General features: G+C 45.3%; 1 protein-coding gene across 2 annotated transcripts in view; it reads left to right on the top strand.

Annotated features, from left to right (window-relative positions):
* The window catches only part of PPP4R3A (protein phosphatase 4 regulatory subunit 3A), an 82,374-nt gene extending 65,004 nt beyond the window's left edge, over positions 1-17,370 (top strand). Inside the window, exons 11-16 of one of the 2 annotated variants that reach the window (XM_050953244.1) lie at positions 2,082-2,251; positions 3,715-3,857; positions 6,355-6,545; positions 7,113-7,330; positions 15,930-15,996; positions 16,315-16,413. In XM_050953244.1, the coding sequence (XP_050809201.1) occupies positions 2,082-2,251; positions 3,715-3,857; positions 6,355-6,545; positions 7,113-7,330; positions 15,930-15,950 (743 nt within the window). In that variant the 3' untranslated portion in view covers positions 15,951-15,996; positions 16,315-16,413. Of the gene's footprint in view, positions 1-2,081; positions 2,252-3,714; positions 3,858-6,354; positions 6,546-7,112; positions 7,331-15,929; positions 15,997-16,314 lie in introns of both variants that reach the window. The other variant, XM_050953243.1, reaches the window with a different exon arrangement.
* Positions 17,371-26,105: the final 8,735 nt, after the last annotated feature.

Below are 26,105 nucleotides of genomic sequence, written 5' to 3'. Positions count from 1 at the left end.
GCATGCATTAACGTAGTCTCATTTAAAGCAGAATTATGTTAACACACATGAGAACTTCTAATGTGCATCAGCATGGTTCACGTTGGCTGGTTAATATGTCACAGCCTAGTGCACACTAGAATTAACACCTCTAGTGTGGAATAATGCACCGTACAGACAAGAACTTTGTTGTGCTAATGATAGTACTTCATTCTGGAGAGAAACACTTCTGGTGGTAAATGTCAGTGAGCTTTGCACAGCCTGTAAAGAAAATTCATTTCATTGGGTATGGCTACACTTGAAATTTCAAAGCGCTGCCGCGTCAGCACAGTGCTTTGAAGTGTGAGTGTGGTCGGAGCGCCAGCGCTGGGAGAGAGCTCTCCCAGCGCTGCATGTAAACCACATCCCTTACGAGTGTAGCTTGCAGCGCTGGGAGCCGTGCTCCCAGCGCTGCAGCACTGATTACACTGAGGCTTTACAGCGCTGTATCTTGCAGCGCTCAGGGGGGTGTTTTTTCACACCCCGAGCGCGAAAGTTGCAGAGCTGTGAAGTGCCAGTGTAGCCAAGCCCTAGAGGTGGGAAGACCCTGAAAAACAACTCCAAAAAGTTAAGTGACTAATTGAGCAGTTGTTAATACTTTGCAAAAAGTCACTTGTAGATGTGAATAAAGAGTAGGAAAGAAAGTTGAAAATTTGCAGGGACATAAGTAGCTTGGATTGAGGAGAGCTTTTTGAGTGCTCCATTGAAAATCATTTTGGAAGAATCAAAGCCCTTCAATAATGACATTTCATACATGCATAGTTGATCCATTTTCATCGCTTTTCACAAAACAATGGAGGGAAGGTTACCTGTATTAGCCTTGGTCTACAGTACAAACTTATGTCAGTATAACTACGTTGCTCAAACATGTAGAAAATCTCCATCCCTGAGCAATGCAGTTATACTGACCTAACTCCTAGTGTAGACAGCACTGCGCTGAGTTATAGTTACTGCCTCTCAGGGAGGTGGAGTGCCTGTGCTGACAGGAGAAGCTCTCCTGTTGGCATAAGTAGCATAGCTGCACTCCAGCAGCGCTGTAAGTGCAGAGAAGCAAGCCCTCAGTTATGCACAGAAAGGTGCTGTGAGACCTCAAATGCTAAGGTAGTGCTGGAGTTCCTCAGAAGGGAGAGCCTTGAAGATGTAAATAGATCAAAGCTCCACTGTGCGTTTTTGAAAGAGAGAAAATGCCATTTCTCATTTAAAAATAAAAGGTTTACATTTCAAAAATTAATACAAAAATAATGAAATAGATTCAAAACTTTCATTGGAAAATAGAAATTATGATCAAAATTCTGATTGGAGGAAAATATGTTGAGAATTTGGTCATGAAAGTGTAGATGGCACAGGGAATACCAGTAGTTTATCTTTGACTTGTGATCACAAGTTAAATAATTAAGTAATCTCTGTCTAAATTCCAGTGGGCTTCTAAATCTTAAAAGCATAGCACAATAAGGTTGACAGTGTCTGCTCCAAAGAGGGCTGGGACTGGATTTTAAGGTTTAATGATAAATGCTGGGAAGATTCAGCTAATCACCCAATACAGTACCTGATTACAGTCTGTACTACTTATTTCTTATTTTTGTTAATGGCAAATTTATCTCTATTTTTTTAAAAAATGATTACATCATAATCCAACCATGAATATGGTCAATGATTCCTACATTGTTAAATGATTTTTCTTTTAAACTTGAACTGTTGTTTCAGTTACACACTTTCATTATTACACTGCTATGTGCCTAATTTACAGCATTCTATTTTGTTAAAGCATGTTCACTGACAGGAGATGACCTGTGTATTTAGGATTACTCTGGAGGATTTTTTCCTCCTGGTAATGTAAAATGTCATTACATTTGAGTTCTAGTTTCAAGAGCTACTGTAGATTTAATCCACAGAGTACTGGATATTTGAGTACATAATCCATTACCAACACTGTAAAACTCTGTGAGAGTTGGGATTGGGAGTATCCTTCTTGTAGTCAACTTGGAACAATTGCTGGGTTTTTTGCTTTTAAATGTAAAATATTAAAAATTCATGGCTTTTTAACAACCATTTCTCTGTTTCAGGTGCCCTTCGTTTTAAGAGAAAGATAATTGGGTTGAAGGATGAATTCTATAACCGCTATATAATGAAAAGCTTTTTGTTTGAACCTGTGGTCAAAGCATTTCTCAACAATGGATCCCGCTATAATCTGATGAACTCTGCTATAATAGAGATGTTTGAATTTATTAGGGTGGTGAGTACTGTCTTGAATTGACTGTTTAATTTTTATAATACATCATGTGTACTTCGAGTTAAATAGACTTTTATTTATGATACAATTATGGATGCCCAGTTACTTCTGATGGTGTTCAAATGAAAGCATCATAATAGTGTGACCACTAGAAATTCATAATTTAAGTGAAGTTTTGTATGTACCACGGTTTGAAAACACTGCCTTTGTTGTCAAGTTCTACATTCAGTGGATGTATAGTGTTGAAGTTGCTCTCCATTGTGCCCAGACTTAAAAATGTAACCGTTGTATAAACTAACTCTGGATTTGATTAATTTTTTCTGGAAAGTATTAAAGAATAGATGTAACTTGAAATTTCACACATGGACACGCTAATTGTGTGCTCTGGTGCGACTATAGAAATACTAAAGACTATGGAGACGTGTGCTAATCTGACTGATATAAATATTGGTCCCCAAGATTTCTGGCTGGGCAATAAGGGACTAGTCAGTTCCCTCCAGAGAACTGTTCCCTCACCTGTCACCTTCAGCCAGACCCTGGCAAGATGCTGTCTGGTTTAAAGATCCACAAAGGGGAAGGGCAGCCTGATGTTAGGTTGGGGTGGGGGTCTGGAGGACACTAATCATTCCCCGCTAGTCCTATAGGAATTACTTGAGAAATGTAACATATCCGGGAGCTTTAGTAACTCTCTGTGATGGGGATCATCCCCCTTACATGGGGGGGCCCCAGGGTAATCAAGGCCTGGTATAGTCATTGTTGGTAGCACAACTTCAGTGGAGTCCAACTTCTGGAAGTGAAGAGAGTGGTATTTGTGTTGAAGCTCCAGAGCCGGAGGACCCTGGCTTCCTACTGGTCTCTTAAAGTTCTGTAGGATTGAGAGCTATCCCCACAGCTCATTCTGTGGAGAAATAAACCTCTCTTTTCCCCTTGTCTTCCCTCTAACATAAAAATATAATTATTTGTTTTTCTTTTTTTGTTGAATAGTGATTGTTGTTTATTCTAGAGAGGGAGAGAGGAAAATAAAAGTATTGACTTCCTTGTTTAGTTATTACAACAAATATAAGGAGACTGATGTAAAAATGTGTAAATTACCATACAGAGTTCTTAATTTTTTTTTTAGAGTTGCTTTCATTGTTTTTATACTGGCTTTGTAGATAGTTTTTTACCACCCCCCCCCCTTTTTTTTTTAAGTTTAGAAGAATTTATAAATACAAAACTGTTGTTGTTCTCATTAATAATTTGATAAAAAAGAGAAGTTAAGTATCAGATTTCAGCTACATTGGTATATACAATGTTTTTTTAATTAAATAAATTAGTATGCCTTACTTCGAAGGCATTTTATGAATATTGCATCTTTTCCATATCTTTCAGTTATATTCTGCTGTATTTTTATTACAGTAACAAAAGATAGATAAATTGTCTTGAAGAATTAAAAGGTCACTGTTTTGATTTTACTTTTCTTATAGGAAGATATAAAATCATTAACCGCTCATGTAATTGAGAATTACTGGAAAGCACTGGAAGATGTAGATTATGTGCAGACATTCAAAGGATTGAAACTACGATTTGAACAACAAAGGGAAAGACAAGATAATCCCAAACTTGACAGGTAATATACATTGAAATGTATTAATACTTCCATGCTAAATTGTATTTGAGGATATAGGCATTTGGATTTTTGTGCACTAGGAGGGCAGCCATAAATAATTCAGACCTTTTGCTGTTTGCAGCTCAGGTCTTGCTGAACAGATCTGATTAATAGTGTGATTTCCAGATCTGTGTTGCTCAAACACGTGGTCGGTGTTCAATTGATGTTTTTGAATTATTTATATTGTGGTTTGAACACATTGAGAACATATTTGAATGAAATTATGCATGTTACCCATTGTAGAAGTTTAAATTTCAGATAGAGTTGCCAACTTGGTAATATATAAAAACTGGACACTTCAGCAGGAGTACCAGAAACTCCCCTATCCTCCCTCTTCCCCCTGAGGTCCTGCCCCACCTCTTCCTCCTGAGGCCCCCCCACACACACTTGCTCCTCTTTCCCCCTCCCCCTGTTGCACACTGCTCTTCCACTCTGCATGGGTCAGGAAGGACTTGCCTGCTGAGCCGGGACTGTCAGCTGCAACTACCTGATGCACGTAGGAGGCAGCCACGGCTGAGTAGGGGCTGGCGCGGGTGATGGCTCAGCACCTTCCAGTCTCTCTCACCTGCAGTAATTGAACTTTCGGTGTCCAGTCAATAGATCTGACCGGACACTGTGAGGTCCCCTTTTCAACCGGCATCCAGCCACCCTAATTTCAGAACATGCTGTGTTATTTTAATGTATATTTGACTTCATTCTGAGAGATTTCTTAACTTTGATATTTCAGTTTGAGCGTCTGAAAATTTAAGCAAAGGAGCAGGATTACAGCGGATTTGTTTTAAATGCCAGAAATGTTTTTAATTGAACTACCATGTTTTAGAGTGTGCTTCAAATATACAGTATTTTGTGCTAATATGTTGTGTTAAATATTATTACTCTGAATTATTAGTATCTAATGCCTGGTAAACTGAGCATTTCAATATACGTAAAACTCAAAACCTAGAGCTTTTATATTAGCATGCGTGTGGGAGGGAGGAACAAACATTGAGCCGTATCATAGATTTCACATCTGAGGAAGCTGTTTGACAGTTATTCCCACATTTTAAGGCACCACATTATCTCTACTTAATTTATTGATTTGTCAGCATATCTGATATAGAGGTGCATTGCCCTTAATTAAAAAACTAAACAATATTCTCTCTTTGCCCCTTTATGGCATTAGCCCAACACAGAAGAAATCCCTCTCTCCTATTCATTTAGAAAAAAACAAAACACTAAGAGCTAAATTGTTCTTTGCGTTTAGCCCAGGCTAAGGGATAGCTCATAGTTGTGCTGCCTCAGAGCAGTCCAAGGGAAGAATTATGGCTCTGAGAGGCACAGTTGGCCTAACTTTCCTCCTCCTATGCCTATAGTGGATATGGGGGCAGTCCTATTCGGAGGCAGCATGGGAGGGGAGTGTCTTGCTGTCATTTACATTCCTTTGTGGTCTCATAAGCCAGGCCACTAGCTGGCCCTAAGTGAAGCATGCAAAAATAGCAAAGATTCGATTATGTGGTTTAGTGCAAGAAGTACTTTGGTTAAGACAGGTCCACAACTTGGGAGAGCGTGAGCTCCAGAATACTCACAAAGGTGTAGGACTTAGTTTGATTTAAGATGAAGACTTCTAAACTTATCAGAATTCTAAATTCAACAAAATTAAAAGTGGTACTGTACATACAGACACAGCAAGACCGCAGTATTGCCAGTCGCAAGTATTAAAATATCATGAGTCAGGCCACAAAAAACATGAGAGGTTGAAAACAAACTGTTTTGGATTCTTTTTATTTGCCTCCCGATTTTTGAGTGTAGAGGGCTCATGTTTTTAAGATTTTTCTCTGCACTCAGAAGCGGTAGAAACTTACTTTTTTTTTAGTGAAAGATTAATGTAATTTCCTGACTCCAGGAGCTGGACTTCAAAAATATATGCTAACCGTCAGATTCACAATAAAATTGTGAGAGTTGACAATACTGACACCTCGTTCATGACATCTGTTGTTATAACATTTGTATTTACTGATAAATGAAAATTCAATAAAGTAAGTATAATTTGCACTGTAGGACAACGATAATACATTAAAAATATCCTTTGTTTATTTTGGCAATTGTAGATCAGTATTATGAAAATACTCCACAATTTACTTGTACTAGACTATTCTTAGTAATTTAAAGACTTAAAGCACCTTTTGAAGAGAGTGATGATGTATGTGTGAATGTGCTTATTAGTGAGGTTTTACTGTGCTATATACTACAAAAATTTCTCTTGTTGGATTTCTTTATGTAGTCCACGTGAAGTAAATAAATGTACTGGTTTCAGGATGATTTTTTTAAAAAATAAAATATTGATAGTTCTTTTATCACATTATTTTTGTCTATAAGCTCAAATTGTGTAAACCTATGCTGTGCTGATTTATTCCAATATTTATGTAAATTTAAAGTGATACTTGAGTGTCAAAATCCTTAAAACCTACTTGTTCCACAGCATGCGCTCCATCTTGAGAAATCATAGATACCGCAGAGATGCGAGAACCCTAGAGGATGAGGAGGAAATGTGGTTTAATAGTGATGAAGATGATATGGAAGATGGCGAAGCAGTGGTGCCCCCCTCTGACAAAACTAAAAATGAAGACGACATTATGGACCCTATTAGTAAATTCATGGAAAGGAAAAAATGTAAGTGACTGGAAGGAGAATGGCAGTGTATCTAGTTTAAATGAAAGCCTGGGCTTGTTTTTAAGGAAGTATTATTTCTACTATAGTCAAGGGTTTGCCTGTATTGTCGTATAAAGCCTTATTTTTAGTTTTAGAACTTGCTACATGCAACTAAACTCAAACCATTTTAGGTTTTATTCATATCTGTTTAAAGGCATAAAAGTGAAAAAATAATGTTCTCTGAATGAATTGGCCTGTTTTTCTTAAAAGGACTGAAATGAAGAAAATCCCAGCTGAATAATTAAGTTGTCCATATGCTGTTTGCTTAATTTATATCTAGTCAGCTTCTTTGTACATTCAACAAATAATATCACTAACACAATGGGGTCCTGGTCTGTGACAAGGGCTGCTAGGCATTATAATAATACAAGTTACTATAAAAATATAGTCATTTATCTCCTTCCACCAAGATACAAGTGAAGTTAGACAGATGTAACTTTTGTAGCAAAATTATTAAACATTTCATAACTCACATTTATTTACAAAAGTCACTGGGGTATCACTCAAAAGTATATTTCTTTTCTACAGTGAAAGAGAGTGAAGAAAAGGAGGTCCTTCTGAAAACTAATCTTACAGGTCGTCAGAGCCCAAGTTTCAAACTTTCCTTCTCTAGTGGTACAAAAACTAACCTTACCAGCCAGTCGTCTGCAAGTAACTTGTCTGGTTCTCCAGGATCGCCAGGATCGCCAGGATCACCGGGATCAGTTTCTAAAAGCACATCTCAGATGGCAGCTATTACTACCAAGGTATCTTTCAGCTGCTGTTGGTCAAATTTTTATTGTAGCAAATTTAGAGCCCATCTAATCACCTACATAAATTTGAGTTATTTCCTTTTGTACATTTTCCTGGTCTCTGGCACTTTTGAAGAGCCTTGACCTAATATAAACAAAAGGAGTATTTAAATAAATTTTTGTGCACAAGTTGGTGCACCACTTAAAAAAAAAAAATCTTAAGTATGAAGTATTTTTTTTAATGTATTCTCCATTTTTGTTTACTTTTATTGTGGACTATAAAAAGCAATCTACATTCATTGGGTTGCATAGGAATACTAGGAGGGAGGAGGCAGAAATAGTTTGCTGTTGAAAGAGTTAATGGAAATATAACCGAATTTTGCTGCATACCAATATACGTCCCTAGCAGCAATTCTTACAGCAGTGTCGAGACTCCTACAGCTATTTTATTAGCTGTGGCCGTATATTCTTGGAGACAGTTGCTGTATGCCACAACACATGTGTGATTATTAAAATTTTTTTTCGAAAGAAATTTCAGCTTTTTTTTCAATTGACTCAGTTTTCAGAGGCAGCACACTAAACTAATTAAAAAAAATCATTAAAAAGGATTATTAGTAGTTGTATGAAATATCCAGAAGAAGCATATTAAAACACCAACACTACTATATTTGTAAATGCAGTTAAATATAATTTTAGGAAAAAAATGTAGTTAACATTTGTGTATTATCAAGATCGGTTTTCACAGTGGGAAAAGAATATATGGAGAGCAGAATTTCATGGTAATAGAAACCAACTAAGAAAACCAGTACCGACTAGTACTGAATTCTTCGTTTTCTGAAAAGTTGCTTGGATCTTTCTCTAGTCATGTGTTCTCCCGGAAACCTGGAAATGAGGCCATTTCATCAGTTTTTAAAAGTCTGGATGCTTGTTCTTCACCTCCAATCTCATTTTTGTTCTGTCTTACTAAAAAAAAAAAAAAAAAAAAAATTTCTACCAGTCATAGTATACCTGCAGCGGGGAATCCTGATTGGAAAGAGAACTAATGTGAGATTCCCTTAAGAATGTGTCCTCTGAGTTATTTTGTAGGTAAGAGGGGTGGCAGATTTTTCCCACCCATGGAAGAAGCAGTAGATCAAGTATTCATGGAATTTAACTCTGTCTCCAACAGATTCCCTATCCATGTGGAGGCTTTTGTTCCCTCACTAGCCTCTGGTAGCCCTGCTGCACTCCCTAGCAGCAGAGCAGAGTTAAAACTTGGATACCTTTAGGATGTTCCTTACATTAGTTGCTCTTGAATGCTCGTGAATACAGGGACTGCACATCTGCCTACCCCTCTGCATGCATGGGTCGCTGAGTATTTGGAGGAACATGGGAGAGTAGGATAGTGCCACAAAGGAAACTAATGGTTCTGTTCTGGAATAACAGTATCTACATGGAGAAAACTCCCCTTTATGTACAGATATTAGGGGAATGATACTGCCCTTGTTTTTTAGTATTCTATAAATTAGTTTTTGTTTTATAACTCACTCACAAGCTGAAAAGCCAGATCAAAAGTGAACTTTAACTACAATACTTAGATTGTTGACAGTTCTTCTTCGAGTGATTGCTCATATCCATTCCAGTTGGGTGTGCGCGCTGTGCATGCACGTTCGTCGGAAGACTTTTACCCTAGCAACTCCAGTGGGCTGGCAGGTCGCCCTCTAGAGTGGCGCCGCCATGGCGCTCGATATATACCCCTGCCGGCCCACCCGCTCCTCAGTTCCTTCTTACCGCCGTGTCGGTCGTTGGAACTGTGGAGCGCGGCATAGCTGTCCTCCACGTCCCTAGCTCTCCTTCGTTTCACTGTTCTCATAGTTGTAGATAGTTGTAAATTGTAGTTAGTTATTGTTAATTGTAGTATAGCTGTATATACTTATTAGCGGGTTTGGGCTGTAGCCCTTCCCTGCGCCCGGCACCGGGCCCATGCCTGGTTCGCCGGGGTTCAAACAGTGCTCCGCCTGCAAAAAGCCGATGCTGACCAGCGATCCCCACGACGCCTGTCTGAAGTGCCTGGGGGAATCGCACATTTCAGACAAGTGCCGCATCTGTAAGGCTTTTAAGCCTCAGACAAAAAAGGAGAGGGACCAGAGGTTAAGGACTCTCCTGATGGAAGTGGCACTTAACCCTGTGGCCTCGACGCAGAGCGCCGGCTCCGCTGCGGCACCGGAAAGACGCCCCGGCACCGACCTTCCCCGGCACCAGGACCCGACGCAAGACCCTCGAAGTCTGCGACTCCATCCTCGCAGGCTCGAGCGGAGCACCCGGCACCTACCTCTGCCGCAGCACCACCAGCAGGGATTCCGTCGACTCTGGGCCCCGGAGGTCCGTCGAGTCCGGTCCCTCCTAGCTCCCCTATAAGATCTGAGGTTGAGCTGTTGGTCCCTTCGACGCCAGAGACATTCACTTCGGCGCGGGACCTAATTGCTTTCACGGAGCCTACCCAGCCTCAACCCCTGGTACCCCCGGTGCGGGTTATATCTAGAGGCAAGCCTGCAACAGTGCGAGCGCCGTCTCCGGACTCGCCCAGCCGGCACCGATCCCCTTCGAGGTCCCGGCACCGTGGACGTTCTCGCTCCAGGCGCCACTCGCAGTCCCGGCACCGCTCCCCTCGGCGGTACCGGTCGCACTCGCGGCGCCAGTCATCTTCCAGACAGTCTCGCTACTCCTGGCACTGGTCTGGATCGAGTCGCCGCTACTGGCACCGAAAGTCCAGGAGCCGTTCCCGTAGGCGGTCAGCACCATGGTTGACCTCCCAGCACCGAGCTGGTGGCAGGTCCCGGTCCCAGTCGACCTCCCGGCACCACACCGGCGGCAGGTCCCATTCGACCTCCCGGCACCGCGCTGGTGGCAGGTCCCGATCCCAATCCCGGCACCAGTACGATTCCCGGTACCAGTCCCCGGCACAGAGAAGATTGTCGACGTCGAGACTGAGGGAGCCCTACCAGCCACATTCGGCCCCACCATGGCCCTCCCGGCAGCCATCTGTCTCATCACAGACATACAGCATGTACACCCTAGACGCAGACAGACCCGCGGCCCTCTTCCATGACCCTCCTCCGCAGGAACAGGGACCGCAGCAGTGGGGTTTCTGGACAGCCTGGGTGTACCATCAAGCCTAGGGCCCTCAACACATTCCACCTCAATCTGTGGCGTCTGAGCGCAGGGCTCCGGAAGCCTTGTTGTCTCGCTCTCCCCCCTCTCCGGCGGGGGAAGACCGATCTAACCAGCAGGACCCTGAGCTCCCTCCAGAATCAGAGGCGCTGGTACAGACTGAGCCCCCCGTGGACCCGCTCCTACTGGGGGTCTCCTCATCATCCTCCCCCGATGAGGCAGTGTCGGGAACGTCATCCTCCAGTCCTCCCCACTCGACCTCAGGGCGCACTAGGACCTCCTCAGGCGTGTAGCGCAAAACTTGAACTTGCAGGCTGAGGAGGTTTTGGAAATCGAAGATCCTGTGGTGAGCATTCTCTCAGAGGATGCTCCCACCAGAGTTGCCCTTCCCTTCATCAGGACTATTCAAGCCAATGCTAATACCAGCTGGCAATCACCGGCCTCCATCCCTCCTGCTGCACGCGGGTTGGAGCACAAGTATATGGCACTCTCCAAAGGATATGAGTACCTGCGTGTACACCCAACCCCGTGCTCCCTCGTCATGCGGTCTGTGAACGAGAGGGAGCGCCACGGGCAGGAGGCCCCAGCACCGAAGTCCAAGGAGGCGAGGTGCGTGGACCTGCTAGGCCGGAAGGTCTACTCAGCAGGCTCCCTCCAACTCAGGGTCTCTAACCAACAGGCCCTCCTTAGTCGCTATGCCTGTAACTCCTGGGTAGCAGTGGATAAGTTCAAGGAGTTGTTGCCTCAGGATGCGCGTCAAGAATTCGCTGCAATTCTTGATGAAGGCAAGAAGGTCGCAAGAACTTCATTGCAGGCATCCTTGGACGCAGCAGACTCGGCCGCCAGAACTCTGGCTTCAGGGGTTACAATGCGCTGCATCTCCTGGCTACAGGTTTCTGGCCTTCCTCCGGAGCTCCAACACACCATCCAGGACCTCCCATTTGAAGGTCAGGGCCTGTTTTCAGAGAAGACTGACCCCAGGCTGAAAAGCCTGAAAGACAATAAGGTCATCATGCGCTCTCTAGGGCTGCACACGCCCGGGACGCAGCGCAGACCCTTCCGGCCGCAACAGCAGCGCCGGCCATATCCCCAGTACCACCAGCGGCAAGACTTTAGTAGACGCCGAAGCAGGAATGGCCGGCACAGACAATCGGGCAACCAAGGGGGGCAGAATCAGGGCTCCTCTAAAGCCCCACCTGGCCCAAAACCTTCGTTTTGAAGGCGTGCCCGAGGACGCTGTACCAGTTTCCCCCACGGATCCGTCCCCCCCGTTTTCCAACCGCCTTTCGTTCTTCCTCCCGGCGTGGACCCAAATAACTTCCGACCGTTGGGTCTTACGCATTGTGCAAACGGGATACCGTCTGCAATTTATTTCACACCCTCCCTCCTGCCCCCCACCCTCGTCACTCTTCAGGGACCCCTCTCACGAGCAATTCCTCCTTCAGGAGGTGCGGACGCTCCTCAACAAAGGAGCCATAGAGGCGGTTCTGGAGAACGAGAAGGGCAAGGGGTTTTATTCCCGCTACTTTCTGATCCCCAAGGCCAAGGGAGGCCTCAGACCCATCCTCGACCTGCGGGAACTCAACAAACATATGGTGAAGTTGAAGTTCCGCATGGTATCTCTGGGGACCATTATCCCATCTCTGGAGACTGGTATGTCGCCCTCGACATGCAGGACGCTTATTTTCATATAGCCATTTTTCCGCAACACAGACACTTCCTTCGGTTCGTGGTCAACCACCACCATTATCAATTTGCGGTCCTCCTGTTTGGCCTCTCCACGGCCCCGAGGGTATTCACGAAATGCATGGCGGTCATCATCGCATATCTTCGACGCAGTCGCATACACATATTCCCCTACCTCGACAACTGGCTGATTCGAGGCACATCAGAGTCGCAGGTCCGCAACCACGTCCGCAAGATCAGCAGACTCTTTGGAGCTTTGGGCCTCATTATCAACGTGGACAAGTCCACTCTGCTCCCCACGCAGAGGATAGAGTTCATCGGGGCCATTCTGGACTCCACCTTGGCCAGGGCCGTTCTGCCGCTGTCCAGGTTCCAGACGCCATCGGCCATCATTCGGCGTCTACAGATGGCTTCCTTGACCTCTATAAGGACGTGCCTAACCCTCTTAAGCCACATGGCGGCCTGCACCTTTGTTACGGGTTATGCGCGGCTTTGCATGAGGCCCCTCTAGTCCTGGCTTATCACACAATACCGTCCGGCCAGGCATCTGCTGGACGCGGTTATCACCATCCCCCTGGAGGTATTGGATTCCCTCCGGTGGTGGCTAGACCAGTCCGTAGTGTGTGCGGGGCTCCCGTTTCATCCGCCCCAACCCTCGGTATCCCTAACAACGGATGCCTCAGACCTGGGCTGGGGGGCCCACCTCGGAAACCTGAGGACGCAGGGCCAGTGGTCTCCTCAGGAAGTGGCCCTCCACATCAACATACGGGAGTTGAGAGCGGTCCGCCTTGCTTGCCAAGCGTTCTCCCATCAGCTTCAAGGTTGCTGTGTCTCGGTATTCACCGACAACACGACGACCATGTACTATATCAACAAGCAGGGCGGCACGAGATCCTCTCCCCTATGTCAGGAGGCAGTGCGGCTCTGGGACTTTTGTATAGCCCACTCCATTCACCTCATGGCTTCCTTTCTCCCCGGAGTACGGAACACGCTGGCAGACCGTCTGAGCAGATCCTTCCTTTCGCACGAATGGTCCCTTCGCCCGGACGTCGCCCTCTCACTTCCAGAGGTGGGGTTGTCCCTGGCTGGACCTCTTCGCGTCCAGAGGGAACAGGAAATGCCAGATGTTCTGCTCTTTTCAAGGGCGGGAACCAGGGTCGGTAGCGGATGCCTTCCTTATCCCGTGGACGACGCACCTGCTCTATGCGTTCCCTCCGTTCCTGCTTATCCGCAAGGTCCTTCTGAAGGTGCGCAGGGACAGGGCCCGCTTGATTATGATAGGTCTAGCGTGTCCCAGACAACATTGGTATCCGATGTTGCTGGACCTGTCTCTGGCCGACCCAGTCCCCCTGCCCCTTTACCTGGACCTGATCACCCAGGACCACGGCAAGCTCCGTCACCCGGACCTCCAGTCTCTACACCTCACGGCGTGGCTCCTGAGAGGCTGACCAGGTCGGAACTACGGTGCTCTACCCCTGTACGTCAAGTACTACTGGGCAGCAGGAAACCTTCCACTAGAGCTACGTACTCGGCCAAGTGGAAGCGTTTCTCCTGTTGGCGCATGGAGAGGGGTTCCCTCCCTATGGAGGTTTCTATCGCCAGTATTCTCGATTACATCTGGTCCGTCAAGCAGCAGGGCCTGGCGATATCGTCCCTTTGGGTTCACCTGGTGGCTATCTCCACCTTTCATCCGGGGGGAGATGGCCGTTCGGTTTTCTCTCACCTTACGGTAACCAGATTCCTGAAAGGACTAGAACGTCTCTACCCCCAGGTTCGACCCCCTGCCCCTACCTGGGATCTCAACCTGGTTCTGACTCGGCTTATGGGCCCTCCATTTGAGCTGTTAGACACTTGCTCCCTGCTCTATCTCTCCTGGAAGACTGCCTTCCTGGTGGCCATCACCTCAGCCAGACAGGTGTTGGAACTCCGGGCCCTCACGGTAGATCCCCCGTATACAGTCTTCCATAAGGACAAGGTGCAGCTGAGGCCACACCCTGCCTTTCTCCCCAAGGTGGTCTCAGCCTTTCATGTCAACCAGGAGATCTTTCTCCCCGTCTTTTTCCCGAAGCCCCATTCGTCCCGCAGGGAGCAACAACTCCACTCGCTTGATGTCCGCCGGGCACTCGCTTTTTATGTGGAGAGGACCAAACCGTTCCGCAAATCCCCCAGCTCTTCGTGGCAGTAGCGGACCGAATCAAAGGACTTCCCATTTCCTCACAGAGGATCTCCTCGTGAGTGACGTCCTGTATCAGGACCTGTTATGACTTGGCTCACACCCCTACGGGCCATGTGACTGCGCACTCCACCAGGGCACAAGCATCATCGATGGCTTTCCTCGCCCGCATGCCCATCCAGGAGATTTGTAGGGCGGCGACCTGGTCCTCCGTCCACACCTTCGCTTCCCATTATGCCCTGGTCCAGCAGTCCAGAGATGACGCGGCCTTCGGCTCTGCAGTGCTTCATGCCGCGACTTCTCACTCCGACCCCACCGCCTAGGTAAGGCTTGGGATTCACCTAACTGGAATGGATATGAGCAATCACTCGAAGAAGAAAAGACAGTTTCTCACCTTTGTAACTGTTGTTCTTCAAGATGTGTTGCTCATATCCATTCCACACCCGCCCTCCTTCCCCACTGTCGGAGTAGCCGGCAAGAAGGAACTGAGGAGCGGGTGGGCCGGCAGGGGTATATATCGAGCGCCATGGCGGTGCCACTCTAGGGGGCGACCTGCTGGCCCACTGGAGTTGCTAGGGTAAAAGTCTTCCGACGAACGTGCACGCACAGCGTGCACACCTAACTGGAATGGATATGAGCAACACATCTCGAAGAACAACAGTTACAAAGGTGAGTAACTGTCTTTTTCCTGATCCTGACAACCCCTCTTTCTCGATCCCATCCCCTAAGCTATAAATCTAGCTGTAGATATGGTCTTGCATTTGAATTCTTATTGTTTTAAATGTAAAATGGTCCACAGTACTATGAAAAGATTATTCTTTACACTACTATTGTGCAATTTGTTGGGTTTTCTGTTAATACAGCGCAACAATGATCTTTCTGTATAAGAGATCTTTCTCTTAATTTAATACAATAGCATGTCTGTGGATTCTGAACATTTTTCTCTAAAAATGCTATTATCACTATATTCTTATATACACCCATTAGAAATAACATTGGAATTAGGTTTTTCAGTAACAGTTATTTGCTCACATTATTTTATATAGATATATATACATAGTGTAATATTGTATAAAATACAACTGTATATTGTGTGTGTATATTGTATACAATATACTTGTTGCATTTATGCCTCGGTATGCAATGGCCAAAATTTTCTAACTTGGATGTCTAAAGTTAGGCACCTAAGAAAGGGACTTGATCTTCAGAGATGCTTGGTGCTCACAATTCTTTGTAGTCATGTGTTGACTAAATTCCAGAAATTGGAAAATACTGTAGTAAGTGGGAGTTGTGGGTGCTTACCACCTGGTAAGATCAAGTCACATATTTAGGTGCCTAAATATAGATGTAGGTGCCTAACCATAGACATCTGAATTAAAATGTTTTGGTCCGTATGTTCAATGTAGATGAGTTCATGTTACCAGAGATACTTCTAATTTTGAATTTCCTAAAATTGTTTACATTTTGTAACCTTCACATCATATTAATAAAGCTACTTTGCATATAATAAACATATATTTACAATTACTATTACTACTTTTAAGTTAGTGTTAGTGAAAAGAGACCACATTATAAAATTATCCTAATTGATAATTCAATTTGAAGGATGTTCCAAATTGTCTCTGAAGTTCTGCCAGATCGCTCATTGCTGCAGTCCAGTCAACTATCCTAGGTAAAGGAAATTTCCATCTTTGTACAGATTGAGCTGCAATGACAATTTTTTGCTAAGTAGTTTGCATTTTCTTTAATTTCTGCCCAAATTATTCCCATAGGTAGGATTGTTTGGAGGGGTAGAACATTTTTTTTTTTTGACATATTGTAATCAGCACTTCCAAAAGACATTGTTTTTGTGCATATTGGAGTTGGGTCTTTTTACAAAACTTCAGACTTATCAATGTTCTTGTTGTAATAACATTTTCTAGTATCTTTGGGATTGAGCAATATTTGGTTCATGTTTGTGTACATCTTAATTATTTGTATTTCTTCACAGGGAGGTCTAGTGGGGCTTGTAGATTATCCTGATGATGATGAAGAGGATGATGAAGATGAAGATAAGGAAGAAACTGTACCTTTGTCAAAGAAAGCAAAACTTGAGTCGTCATAATGGCAACCGTCTAATATCAATTTCTGTTGAGGAAGGAAAAAAAAACTACTAATTTTTCAAATTAAAAATAATAATACACAACAAAGCAGCAATCTTTTGTGAATTACTGTGTGTGACACAGATCAACCTATACAAATGGATTTCTGCTAATCAAGTGCCAATTCAAAGGAGCAGAAGAAGGGGAAAATATTACATTTAGGGGGAAGACTTATGCCTTTGAGCTCTCCAGCTTGGACCACACATTGCCCTTTTCTCAGGGAAGGAAATGGAAAAACTAAAAAGCCAACAGGGCAGGAGTTGTGTTCATGGAACTCTGGATTGGCTGGTCAGTTACTACAATCAGAATATGCTTTCTTGGACAATGTATGAGACTTTTGAAGAAAAGGCTGTCTTGCCATAATTCTTCACTAAGAATGCCAGCAGTTTCTTTGTATAAAGAGACCTGCCTTTGAAATCGTACATTCTGAACATTTTAGTCAAGCTGCAACAGGTTTTAAAAACCTCTATGCGGGAGGGCCTGAATATAAAGTTTCCTCTTTTTTTATCTGTTCCCTTTTGCCCTTTAAACTGCAGATTTTTTTTGGAGGTGGGGGATTTGTCTGTCCCTTCTTGATTAAAGATCGAGTGGAATTCTAGATGTGGTCACTTTTTGTGTCATAATTTTATTTTATTTTATTTTATTTTGCCCCCTGAGTGTATGCTTAGTTGTTGAGTATATATTTGGGACCATTAAAAAATTTTTGATGTAATATAATCTCACTGTTGTGCTGGTACCTGTTTCACCCTGTGTAATTTTGTTCTGCATCACAAATCTTGATATGTGTAGGATTTTATGGAAGATGGTATAGTTTTTATTGAAAAAAATGATTCTTGCCACAATGTGCATACAAAAGCAATACTATTTTGTGACTAAATATTTTATATTAAACTTTACATCAGCAACTGTCTTGAGAAACGATTCAGGGAAATAGGGTGGAATTTAAAAAAAAAAAAGTTGAAGAAACTGATAAAGATGAAATTAGTATTCCAAAGAGATTTTGAAATATCATAACTGGGAACAGTGATGGTATACTTACGAATCAAAATGGATGATGGATGATTTAGGCGCACCAGTATATTGACACATTTGACTTATGAAAATAAAAAAAGAAATAATTAAAGGTGAAGGAAAATCTGTATTAGTGGTATTTTTTTAAACATCTGACTCCCTTTGGAATACCAGTTTTAGTATTGTTATAAAGATGTTTCCAGGATTATTCATTTACCAGAATATACATCTGTTGAGATCTGTTCTGATGCCTGGCTGGAAAACAGTAATGAAACTCAGTAACCATATCTGTTTTCCAAAACCTGATGAATCTCAATTCTTAAGTAGAGGGATGTACTTTCAATAAGTAGCAAAATAATAAGAGTATCTTGTTAGTTAGAAATTAGTTTCATTCTTTTCCAATCAAAAGATACCTGCTTAATGAGAAGTTGATTGCCCTCTGCTCATTCACGTCACCAGACTGTCACAAGTACAAATATGCCATTTTATAGTGGAATAATGATCAGTGGGGATCCAAGATTTAACCATAGATAGCAGCTTAGCTTATAGTGTCTGTAGGTGGAATGTTGCATAGAAACTGACACATTGCCTGTAAGGTGCCTACAAAAAATACTTTTCGGATTGTGTGCCATTTGTCATTGTCAAAGCATTTGAGCTTCATCTTTATTAATACATATGTAATTGCACGGTAATTCCAGATGTAAATGAGAAAACACAGGGTGCGGGGGACAGGAGGGGAAAGTGAAGTTGTTACTCTAGAATACAACGTGAGTTAATCTTCCTTTGCATTAACTACCTTTTCCTCAACAATTTACTTCTTCCGTCAGTATTTCAGGTCCATTGTTACTTTATAAATTATATTCATAGGGTATGGTTGTGACATACGAGGGTACAATCCAGACTAATGAGCAGCTGTGTGACCCCTGTCATGCAACCTTGGGTGCATTACAATTCCTTGCTGAAGTAGCTCCCATCTGGGCCACAAACAGCATGCAAGCCACATCCTGAATGTCTGTATATAACTGCAGCCTGCAAGCCACACTTGGGTTACACTTTGGCTATCACTAGCCTTGGTTATACTGCAGAATGACTAAAACAGTCCTAGATTTACCCCCAGAACTGTGTCCTGTGCTGCCTAGCTCTCTCCTGGACAGTATATGTATTTTAAAGAAACATACCAGCTTATTGTTTCAAATAGTTATTCAGACACTTCAGTTTAAACACATTTTTATCTAATCCAGTGTAAAACATAAATATGAGCACCAGCAAAACAATTGCAAACCTGGAATTGGCCAGATTGGAGAAAGAAGCAAAGGACAAAGAACATGAATACTAAGACTGGCACCCGAGATGAGAATGAAGGAGCAGGAAGCTGCCCACTGATGAGCCATGGAGCTGAAGGAAAAAGAAACAGCTTCCCTCCAGTGAGCCCTGGAAACTGAGAAGAAAAAAGAAAAGAGAAGCAGCTGCCCAAAAACAAGCCATGGAGCTGAATGAAAAAGAAAAAACAGCCCTCCAACAAGCCTGAGAAGCTGAAATAGAAACAGCTGCCCGCCTGGGAGCCATGGAGCTGAAAGAGCAAGAGGCCCAAGAAAAGGAGAAGGAGCAGAAATAAAATCTGGATTTGATGGGCAAAAACATGGACAGATCCCAGAGTCACCAGCCTCTCCCTCAATTTAAGGAACCCTCAGCTGAGACAAGTTTGTGTTCTTCGAGTGCTTACTCATATCGATTCCAATTAGGTGTGCTTGCACTGCGTGCACGTTTGGAAGATTTTTACCCTAGCAACACTCGGTGGGTCGGCTGGATCACCCCTAGAGTGGCGCCACCATGGCGCCGGATATATATCCCTGTCGACCCAACGGCCCTTCAGTTCCTTCTTACCGCCCGTGTTGGTCGTTGGAACAGTGGAGCGCGGCTTAGCTGATCTCCACTTCCCTAGCTACTCGTAGTTCTCTTACTAATTCTTGTGTATATAGTTATCATTTCTATAGTAGTAGTTAGTTTTACTCGTTCTATAATATAGTTAGTATTCATCATTGAGAGGGGTTTGGGGATTAGCCCCTTCCCTGCACCCGGTACCGAGGCCCATGCCCGGTTCACCGGGCTTCAAACCAAGCTCAGCCTGCTGCAAGCCGATGCCAACGGGAGATCCCCACGACTCCTGTCTTAAGTGCCTCGGGAAATCCTATCTCTCTGGTAAGTGCTGAATCTGTAAGGCCTTCAAGCCCTGGACGAAGAAGGAGCGAGACTTTCATCTCAAACAGCTCCTGATGGAGGCAGCTCTTACTCCTCCGCCCTCAGCACCGCGTGCCGGACAGTCCGCATCAGGCAGAAGCATCTCTTCGGCACCGGATCGCACTGGTACCGCTAAGGCCCCTCGGCACCGACCGTCACCGGCACAGATGTCTGCTCAGCACCATTCCCTCTCCCCGCGGGTTAAAAAACATAAGACTCCTGCTGCTTCCGTGCTGCCTGCACCACAGTTGGAGCACCCGCCTAAGTCGGACGGCCCGGCACCGACGCCTGCCGCGGCACGGCCAGCTTCGGCACCGTCGATTCCGGTCCCGCAAGGACCATCAAGTCCGGTGCCTAAAGGCTTCTCAATGCACGCCGTGGTTGAGCTCACTATTCTCTCTACACCGGAGGCCTTTTCCACAGCGAGGGAGCTGATCGCGCTGACGGAGTCTGCGCCACCTCAACCGCCGGCACGGTGCGGGTTATAGAATCGATCGGCAAGCCTGCCCTGCTGAGACCATCCTCTGTTGGCACCACTGAGAGGCACCAATCACAATCGCAGTCCCACCGGCGCTCCTGGTCCTGAACAGCTCGCTGTCCTGGCACCACTCGCCATCTCAGTAGCGGTCGCACTCGCGGCACTGTTCAACGTCCCGTTCGCCAGCCTGGTACTCCCGGCACCGATCTATCTCCTGGCACCGTTCCCAGCACTGCACCTCTCGCAGCCGCTCTAGACGTTGAGCTTCGAGATCCCGGTCGACCTCTCGGCACCGCTCCAGTCGCAGGTCCCGGTCTCATTCCCGGTGCCGGTATGGTGCCCGGTACCGCTCTCTGGTACCGCACAGAGAGAGAGCATCTAGAGATGGAGACCCTTCCCAGGGCTTTTCAGCTCCTCCATGACCGTCTCAACACACAGTGCTTCCTATGCACAGGACCGTGACTCAGATGTGCCCAGCCGAGTCTTCCCGTATCTCGACGATTGGGCTCATTCGAGGGGCCTCCAAGACCCAAGTCACATCCTTGATGATGCCCACATGATGGGTATTTGAGCGACTAGGCCTGATGATCAACACAGAGAAATCCACTCTGGTTCCCACACAAAGAGTAGAATTCATTGGGGCCATTCTGGACTGCAATCTCGCCAGGGCCTGCTTACCACAACCTCGGTTTCAGGCGATGGTATCAATCATACAAGGCCTACAAAACTTTCCGACAATTTTGGCTTGCACTTGTCTCAGCCTCCTGGGTCACATGGCTGCCTGTACGTTCGTGACCAAACACTCCAGACTACGTCTCCGTCCCCTTCAAACTTGGCTCTCTTCGGTTTACCACCCAGGCAGAGACAGTATAGACACGATCCTCGTGATCCCCCCGAGCATCCTAGGCTCTCTGGACGCCCTCCCTGGTCTGTGCGGAGATGCCATTTCATCCGCCTCAGCCCTCAATGACCCTGACAACGGATGCATCATCTCTCGGCTGGGGTGCCCACCTCGAACATCTCCACACTCAAGGCCTTTGGTCAACTCAGGAACTGGCCTTGCACATCAATGTCTGGGAACTGAGAGCAGTCCGCCTGGCATGCCAGGCGTTTCAAGGGCAGTTACAAGGCCGTTGTGTTGTCTGTGAACACCGAGACACAACGGCCATGTTCTACATAAACAAGCAGGGAGGAATGCTGTACCCAAGACAGGCTCTTTCAAAATTTTCCAAGAAGGCCTCGGTGTCATCCCCTGCCTTGTAGGTGGGAAATTTCCTGTGCTGTGGAGCAATAATTGGCGCCGGGTTGTTAGGGTTGGCTGGCACATGCAGCCCAGCTTTCGCCAAGTCCAGTTCATGTTTTCTCTGTTTTTCCTTCTCTTCATTTTCTTTTTGTTGTTTTTCCATTTCTCGGCGGTGGGCCAACTCTTCTTCTTCTTGTTTCCTTCGGTGGGCGAACTCTTCTTCTTCTAGTTTTCTTTTGTGTGCTGCCTGTTTGATTTGTTCTTCTCTTTCTTTCATCTCCATCTCTTTTTGTTTTATTTCCAGTTGTCGCCTGTGTTCAGCTTCTCTGAATTGTTCTTCGGCCTCAATTTTTGCCTTAGAAGTCATGGTTCTTGTTTTCTTGGGTTGGGGTGCCCTCCGGTGTTTATCTTCTGCACTGCAGGCTCTGTTGCCTCCTGAAGTCTGCCTAGCAACAGTGCCTTTAGCTAATCTTCAATGTTAAGTAAACCTGAAAAACCACTTTATTTGCATGCATATAGTGCTGGAACTTGCCTCCTAATGGGAGGGCTATTGCATGACAAAAGACCCTTAACAGTCTGGTAATGGCTTCTTGCTTAACATGCAAGCCACAAACTGCCAGAGAGAGCAGAAAAAAAAATTCTCTCTGGTTCCCTTTTAAAACCAACTGTTTCTCTCTGCTAAAAAGCCCTTAGCAGAGAAAAGAAAAATATAATATTCCTACTGGCTTCTGGATTCTGTCTATATCCCACCTGCTGCCACTCATATCATAACCTTAGTCCCAGATTTGGACCTTAGCGTCCAAAATATGGGGGTTAGCATGAAAACCTCCAAGCTTAGTTACCAGCTTGGACCTGGTACTTGCTGCCACCACCCAAAAAATTAGAGTGTTTTGGGGCACTCTGGTCCCCCTGAAAAACCTTCCCTGGGGACCCCAAGACCCAAATCCCTTGAGTTTCACAACAAAGGGAAATAATCCTTTTTCCCTTCTCCCCTCCAGGTGCTCCTGGAGAGATACACAGACACAAGCTCTGTGAAACTACACAGAGTGACTCCCCCTCTCTGTTTCCAGTCCTGGAAACAAAAAGTACTTTCCTATTCCCCCAGAGGGAATGCAAAATCAGGCTAGCAAATCCAACACACAGATCTCCCCGATTTCTTCCTCCCACCAATTCCCTGGTGAGTACAGACTCAATTTCCCTGAAGTAAAGAAAAACTCCAACAGGTCTTAAAAGAAAGCTTTATATAAAAAGAAAGAAAAATACATACCAATGGTCTCTCTGTATTAAGATGATACAATACAGGGTCAATTGCTTAAAAGAATATTGAATAAACAGCCTTATTCAAAAAGAATACAAATCAAAGCACTCCAGCACTTATATTCATGCAAATACCAAAGAAAAGAAACCATATAACTTACTATCTGATCTCTTTGTCCTTACACTTAGAAACAGAAGACTAGAAAGTAGAAACTACTTCTCCAAAGCTCAGAGAAAGCAGGCAGACAGACAAAAGACTCAGACACACTTCCCTCCACCCAGAGTTGAAAAAAATCCGGTTTTCTGATTGGTCCTCTGGTCAGGTGCTTCAGGTGAAAGAGACATTAACCCTTAGCTATCTGTTTATGACAGGAACACGTTCCTCCTCCCTTTTTCAGGAAGCTATTCAACTCTGGGACTTCTGCATAGCCCACTTGATAGACCTGGTAGCGTCTTTTCTCCCAGGGGTTCGGAACACTCTGGCGGATCGACTCAGCAGATCCTTCCTGTCTCACGAGTGGTCGATTGGTCCAGAAGTTATCCATTCTGTTTTCCGGAAGTGGGGCTTTCCCCGCATAGACCTCTTCGCCTGCCGCAAGAACAGGAAATGCCAGACATTCTGCTCCTTCCAGGGTCTCTCCCAGGGCTCAATATCAGATGCATTTCTGATACCGTGGACAGGCCATCTGCTTTATGCCTTCCCATCATTCCCGCTAGTTCACAAGGTCCTGCTCAAGCTCCGCAGAGATAGAGCCCACCTCATCATGATCTCTCCAGCCTGGCCGAGGCAACGCTGGTACACCATGTTGCTCGACCTCTCGATAGCCAACCCAATCCCTCTACCTCTTTGCCCGGACCTGATAACTCAAGACCACGGCAGACTTCACCACCCAGACCTGCAGTCTCTTCACCTCACAGCATGGTTACTGCATGGTTAAGCCAGTCTGAGTTACGTTGCTCTATCTCGGTGCAACAAGTGCTACTGGGTAGTAGGAAACTTTCCACTAAGTTAACATATCTGGCCAAGTGGAAGCACTTCTCCTGCTGGTGTGACCAATGTAATGTTATTCCCACCGAGGTTCGGTCCCTACCATCTTGGACTACCTCTGATCTCTCAAACAGCATGGCCTAGCGGTATCTTCATTGAAGGTGCACTTGGCGGCCATCTCTGCCTTCCACTCAGGGGGAAACGGCTGCTCGGTGTTCTCTCACCCCTTGGTTTCGAGATTCCTCAAGAGCTTGGAGCGATTATACCCACAAGTACGTCGCCCCGCCCCAACTTGGGACTTCAACCTAGTTCTAGCCAAACTTATGACTGCTCCCTTCGAGCCGCTAGCAACCTCTTGCTGCTATACCTGTCCTGGAAGACAGCCTTCCTCGTAGCCATTACATCAGCAAGACAAGTTTCCGAGCTTCGGGCTCTCACGGTGGACCCCTCGTATACAGTGTTTCATAAGGACAAGGTACAGTTGCGACCACATCCAGCCTTCCTCTCTAAAGTGGTATCGGCCTTTCATATCAACCAGGATATCTTCCTTCCAGTCTTCTTCCCGAAGCCAACTCATCACGCCGGGCGCAGCAACTGCATTCCCTAGACATCCGTAGGGCGCTCGCATTTTGTATCAAGAGAACAAAGCCCTTCCGTAAATCACCACAACTCTTCGTCACGGTGGGAAACTGGATGAAGGACCTACCTGTCTCCTCCCAGAGGATTTCATCTTGGGTGACATCGTGCATCCACACCTGCTATGACTTGGCTCATGTCTCAGTGAGCCACCTTACCGCCCATTCTACCAGGGCCCAGGCTTCATCTGCCACTTCCCTGGCTCATGTACCCATCCAGGAAATATGTCGTGCAGCTACCTGTTCACACCTTTGCGTCACATTACGTATTGGTTCAACAGTCCAGAGATGATGCGGCATTTGGATCAGCAGTTCTACATTCTGTGACATCTCACTCCGACCCCACCGCCTAAGTAAGCCTTAGGAGTCACCTAATTGGAATCGATATGAGCAAGAACTCGAAGAAGAAAAGACGGTTACTCACCTTTGTAACTTCGAGACATGTTGCTCATATCCATTCCAAACCCGCCCTCCTTCCCCTCTGTCGGAGTAGCCAGCAAGAAGGAACTGAAGGGCCATTGGGTCGGCAGGGGTATATATCCGGCACCACTCTAGAGGGCGACCCAGCCGACCCACCGAGTGTTGCTAGAGTAAAAATCTTCCGACGAACGTGGATGCGGTGCACACACACCTAATTGGAATGGATATGAGCAACACATCTCGAAGAACAACAGTTACAAAGGTGAGTAACCATCTTTTCTGCATACAAGGAATCGGACTGCATTGAAGAATACCTTACCACTTTTGAAAAGCATTGTAAAGCACCCAAGGTTGCAGGGCATGAGTAACACAGCTACTTATTCGGCTGGATACGTCACAATGGTGTTCTGTAAAAGGACAATTATCAGTGAATTTTGTATTGATGAAAGGTGTTAACCCAAAAATGAAGTCCTCTGTAACTAACCGAACAGGTACAACCCACAGTTGAAGTGTGAGTTTCCCCACATTGCCTTGCTGAGGTGGCTCAATGCCAACTTGGAAGGGTTTATCTTTATGGATGGAGCGGGGGATATTTCAGTTGTTGTTTTTTATTTTTTTGTTTTTTTTTTTATTTAATTTATCTGATCTGAAAGTCTGGCTAGCTGTAAGCCAGTCATGGAAATGGTATTGCTTGAAGACTATCAACTGTTTCACCACTGTGATAGGTTCAGCTGTACCAACTAACTGGAAATGTATGAGACACAATTGATGGTCACTGGACAACAGTTTGAAAACCAATGGCTTTGTATCTCTCTGGATGTGCCACTAAAGAAGGGCAGCCATCAAGGCAGGAACAGGTGCCACTGTTCATCAGCAAAGGGCCTAAGAAGATTCTTGGTGGATGCAGCTGTGTATTTCATTTAGCTGTGCGCACATCCATCGCACGGGAGCCAGAGAATTTTGCCTAGCAGTACCTGTACAGGGTTGGCACTTGCATCTCATGGCCATAGTCCCTCCCCTTACTATATGAGGTGGTGCCACCCTGACCCCTCCCTCAGTTCCTTCTTACCACCTGTTGGTGGAGTCTGAGCTCTGGGTGGTCTTAACCGCACAACCTCTCGCTATTTTAGTCTCTTTGTAGTTGTATATAGTTAGTAGTACCTTAGTGTTATATTAGTGTTAGTTGTATTTAATTAAGCATTCCTCTGTGGTGCCCTCACTGGGGTTTAAATATCGTCCATCATGTGGAAGCAATCCCCAACGATGCCCATACATGGTGCATGCTGTGCTTGGGCAAGGCCCATGTGAAGGAGCGATGTTCAATTTGTTGATCATTCATGAAACAAAGTCATGGCTAGGGACCTTTGCCT

Source organism: Gopherus flavomarginatus, chromosome 5 (genome assembly GCF_025201925.1).
Source record: "Gopherus flavomarginatus isolate rGopFla2 chromosome 5, rGopFla2.mat.asm, whole genome shotgun sequence".
Classification (NCBI taxonomy): Eukaryota; Metazoa; Chordata; order Testudines; family Testudinidae; genus Gopherus; species Gopherus flavomarginatus.
The sequence above is the reverse complement of the archived record's forward strand: the minus strand, read 5'-3'. Positions and strand labels throughout refer to the sequence as shown.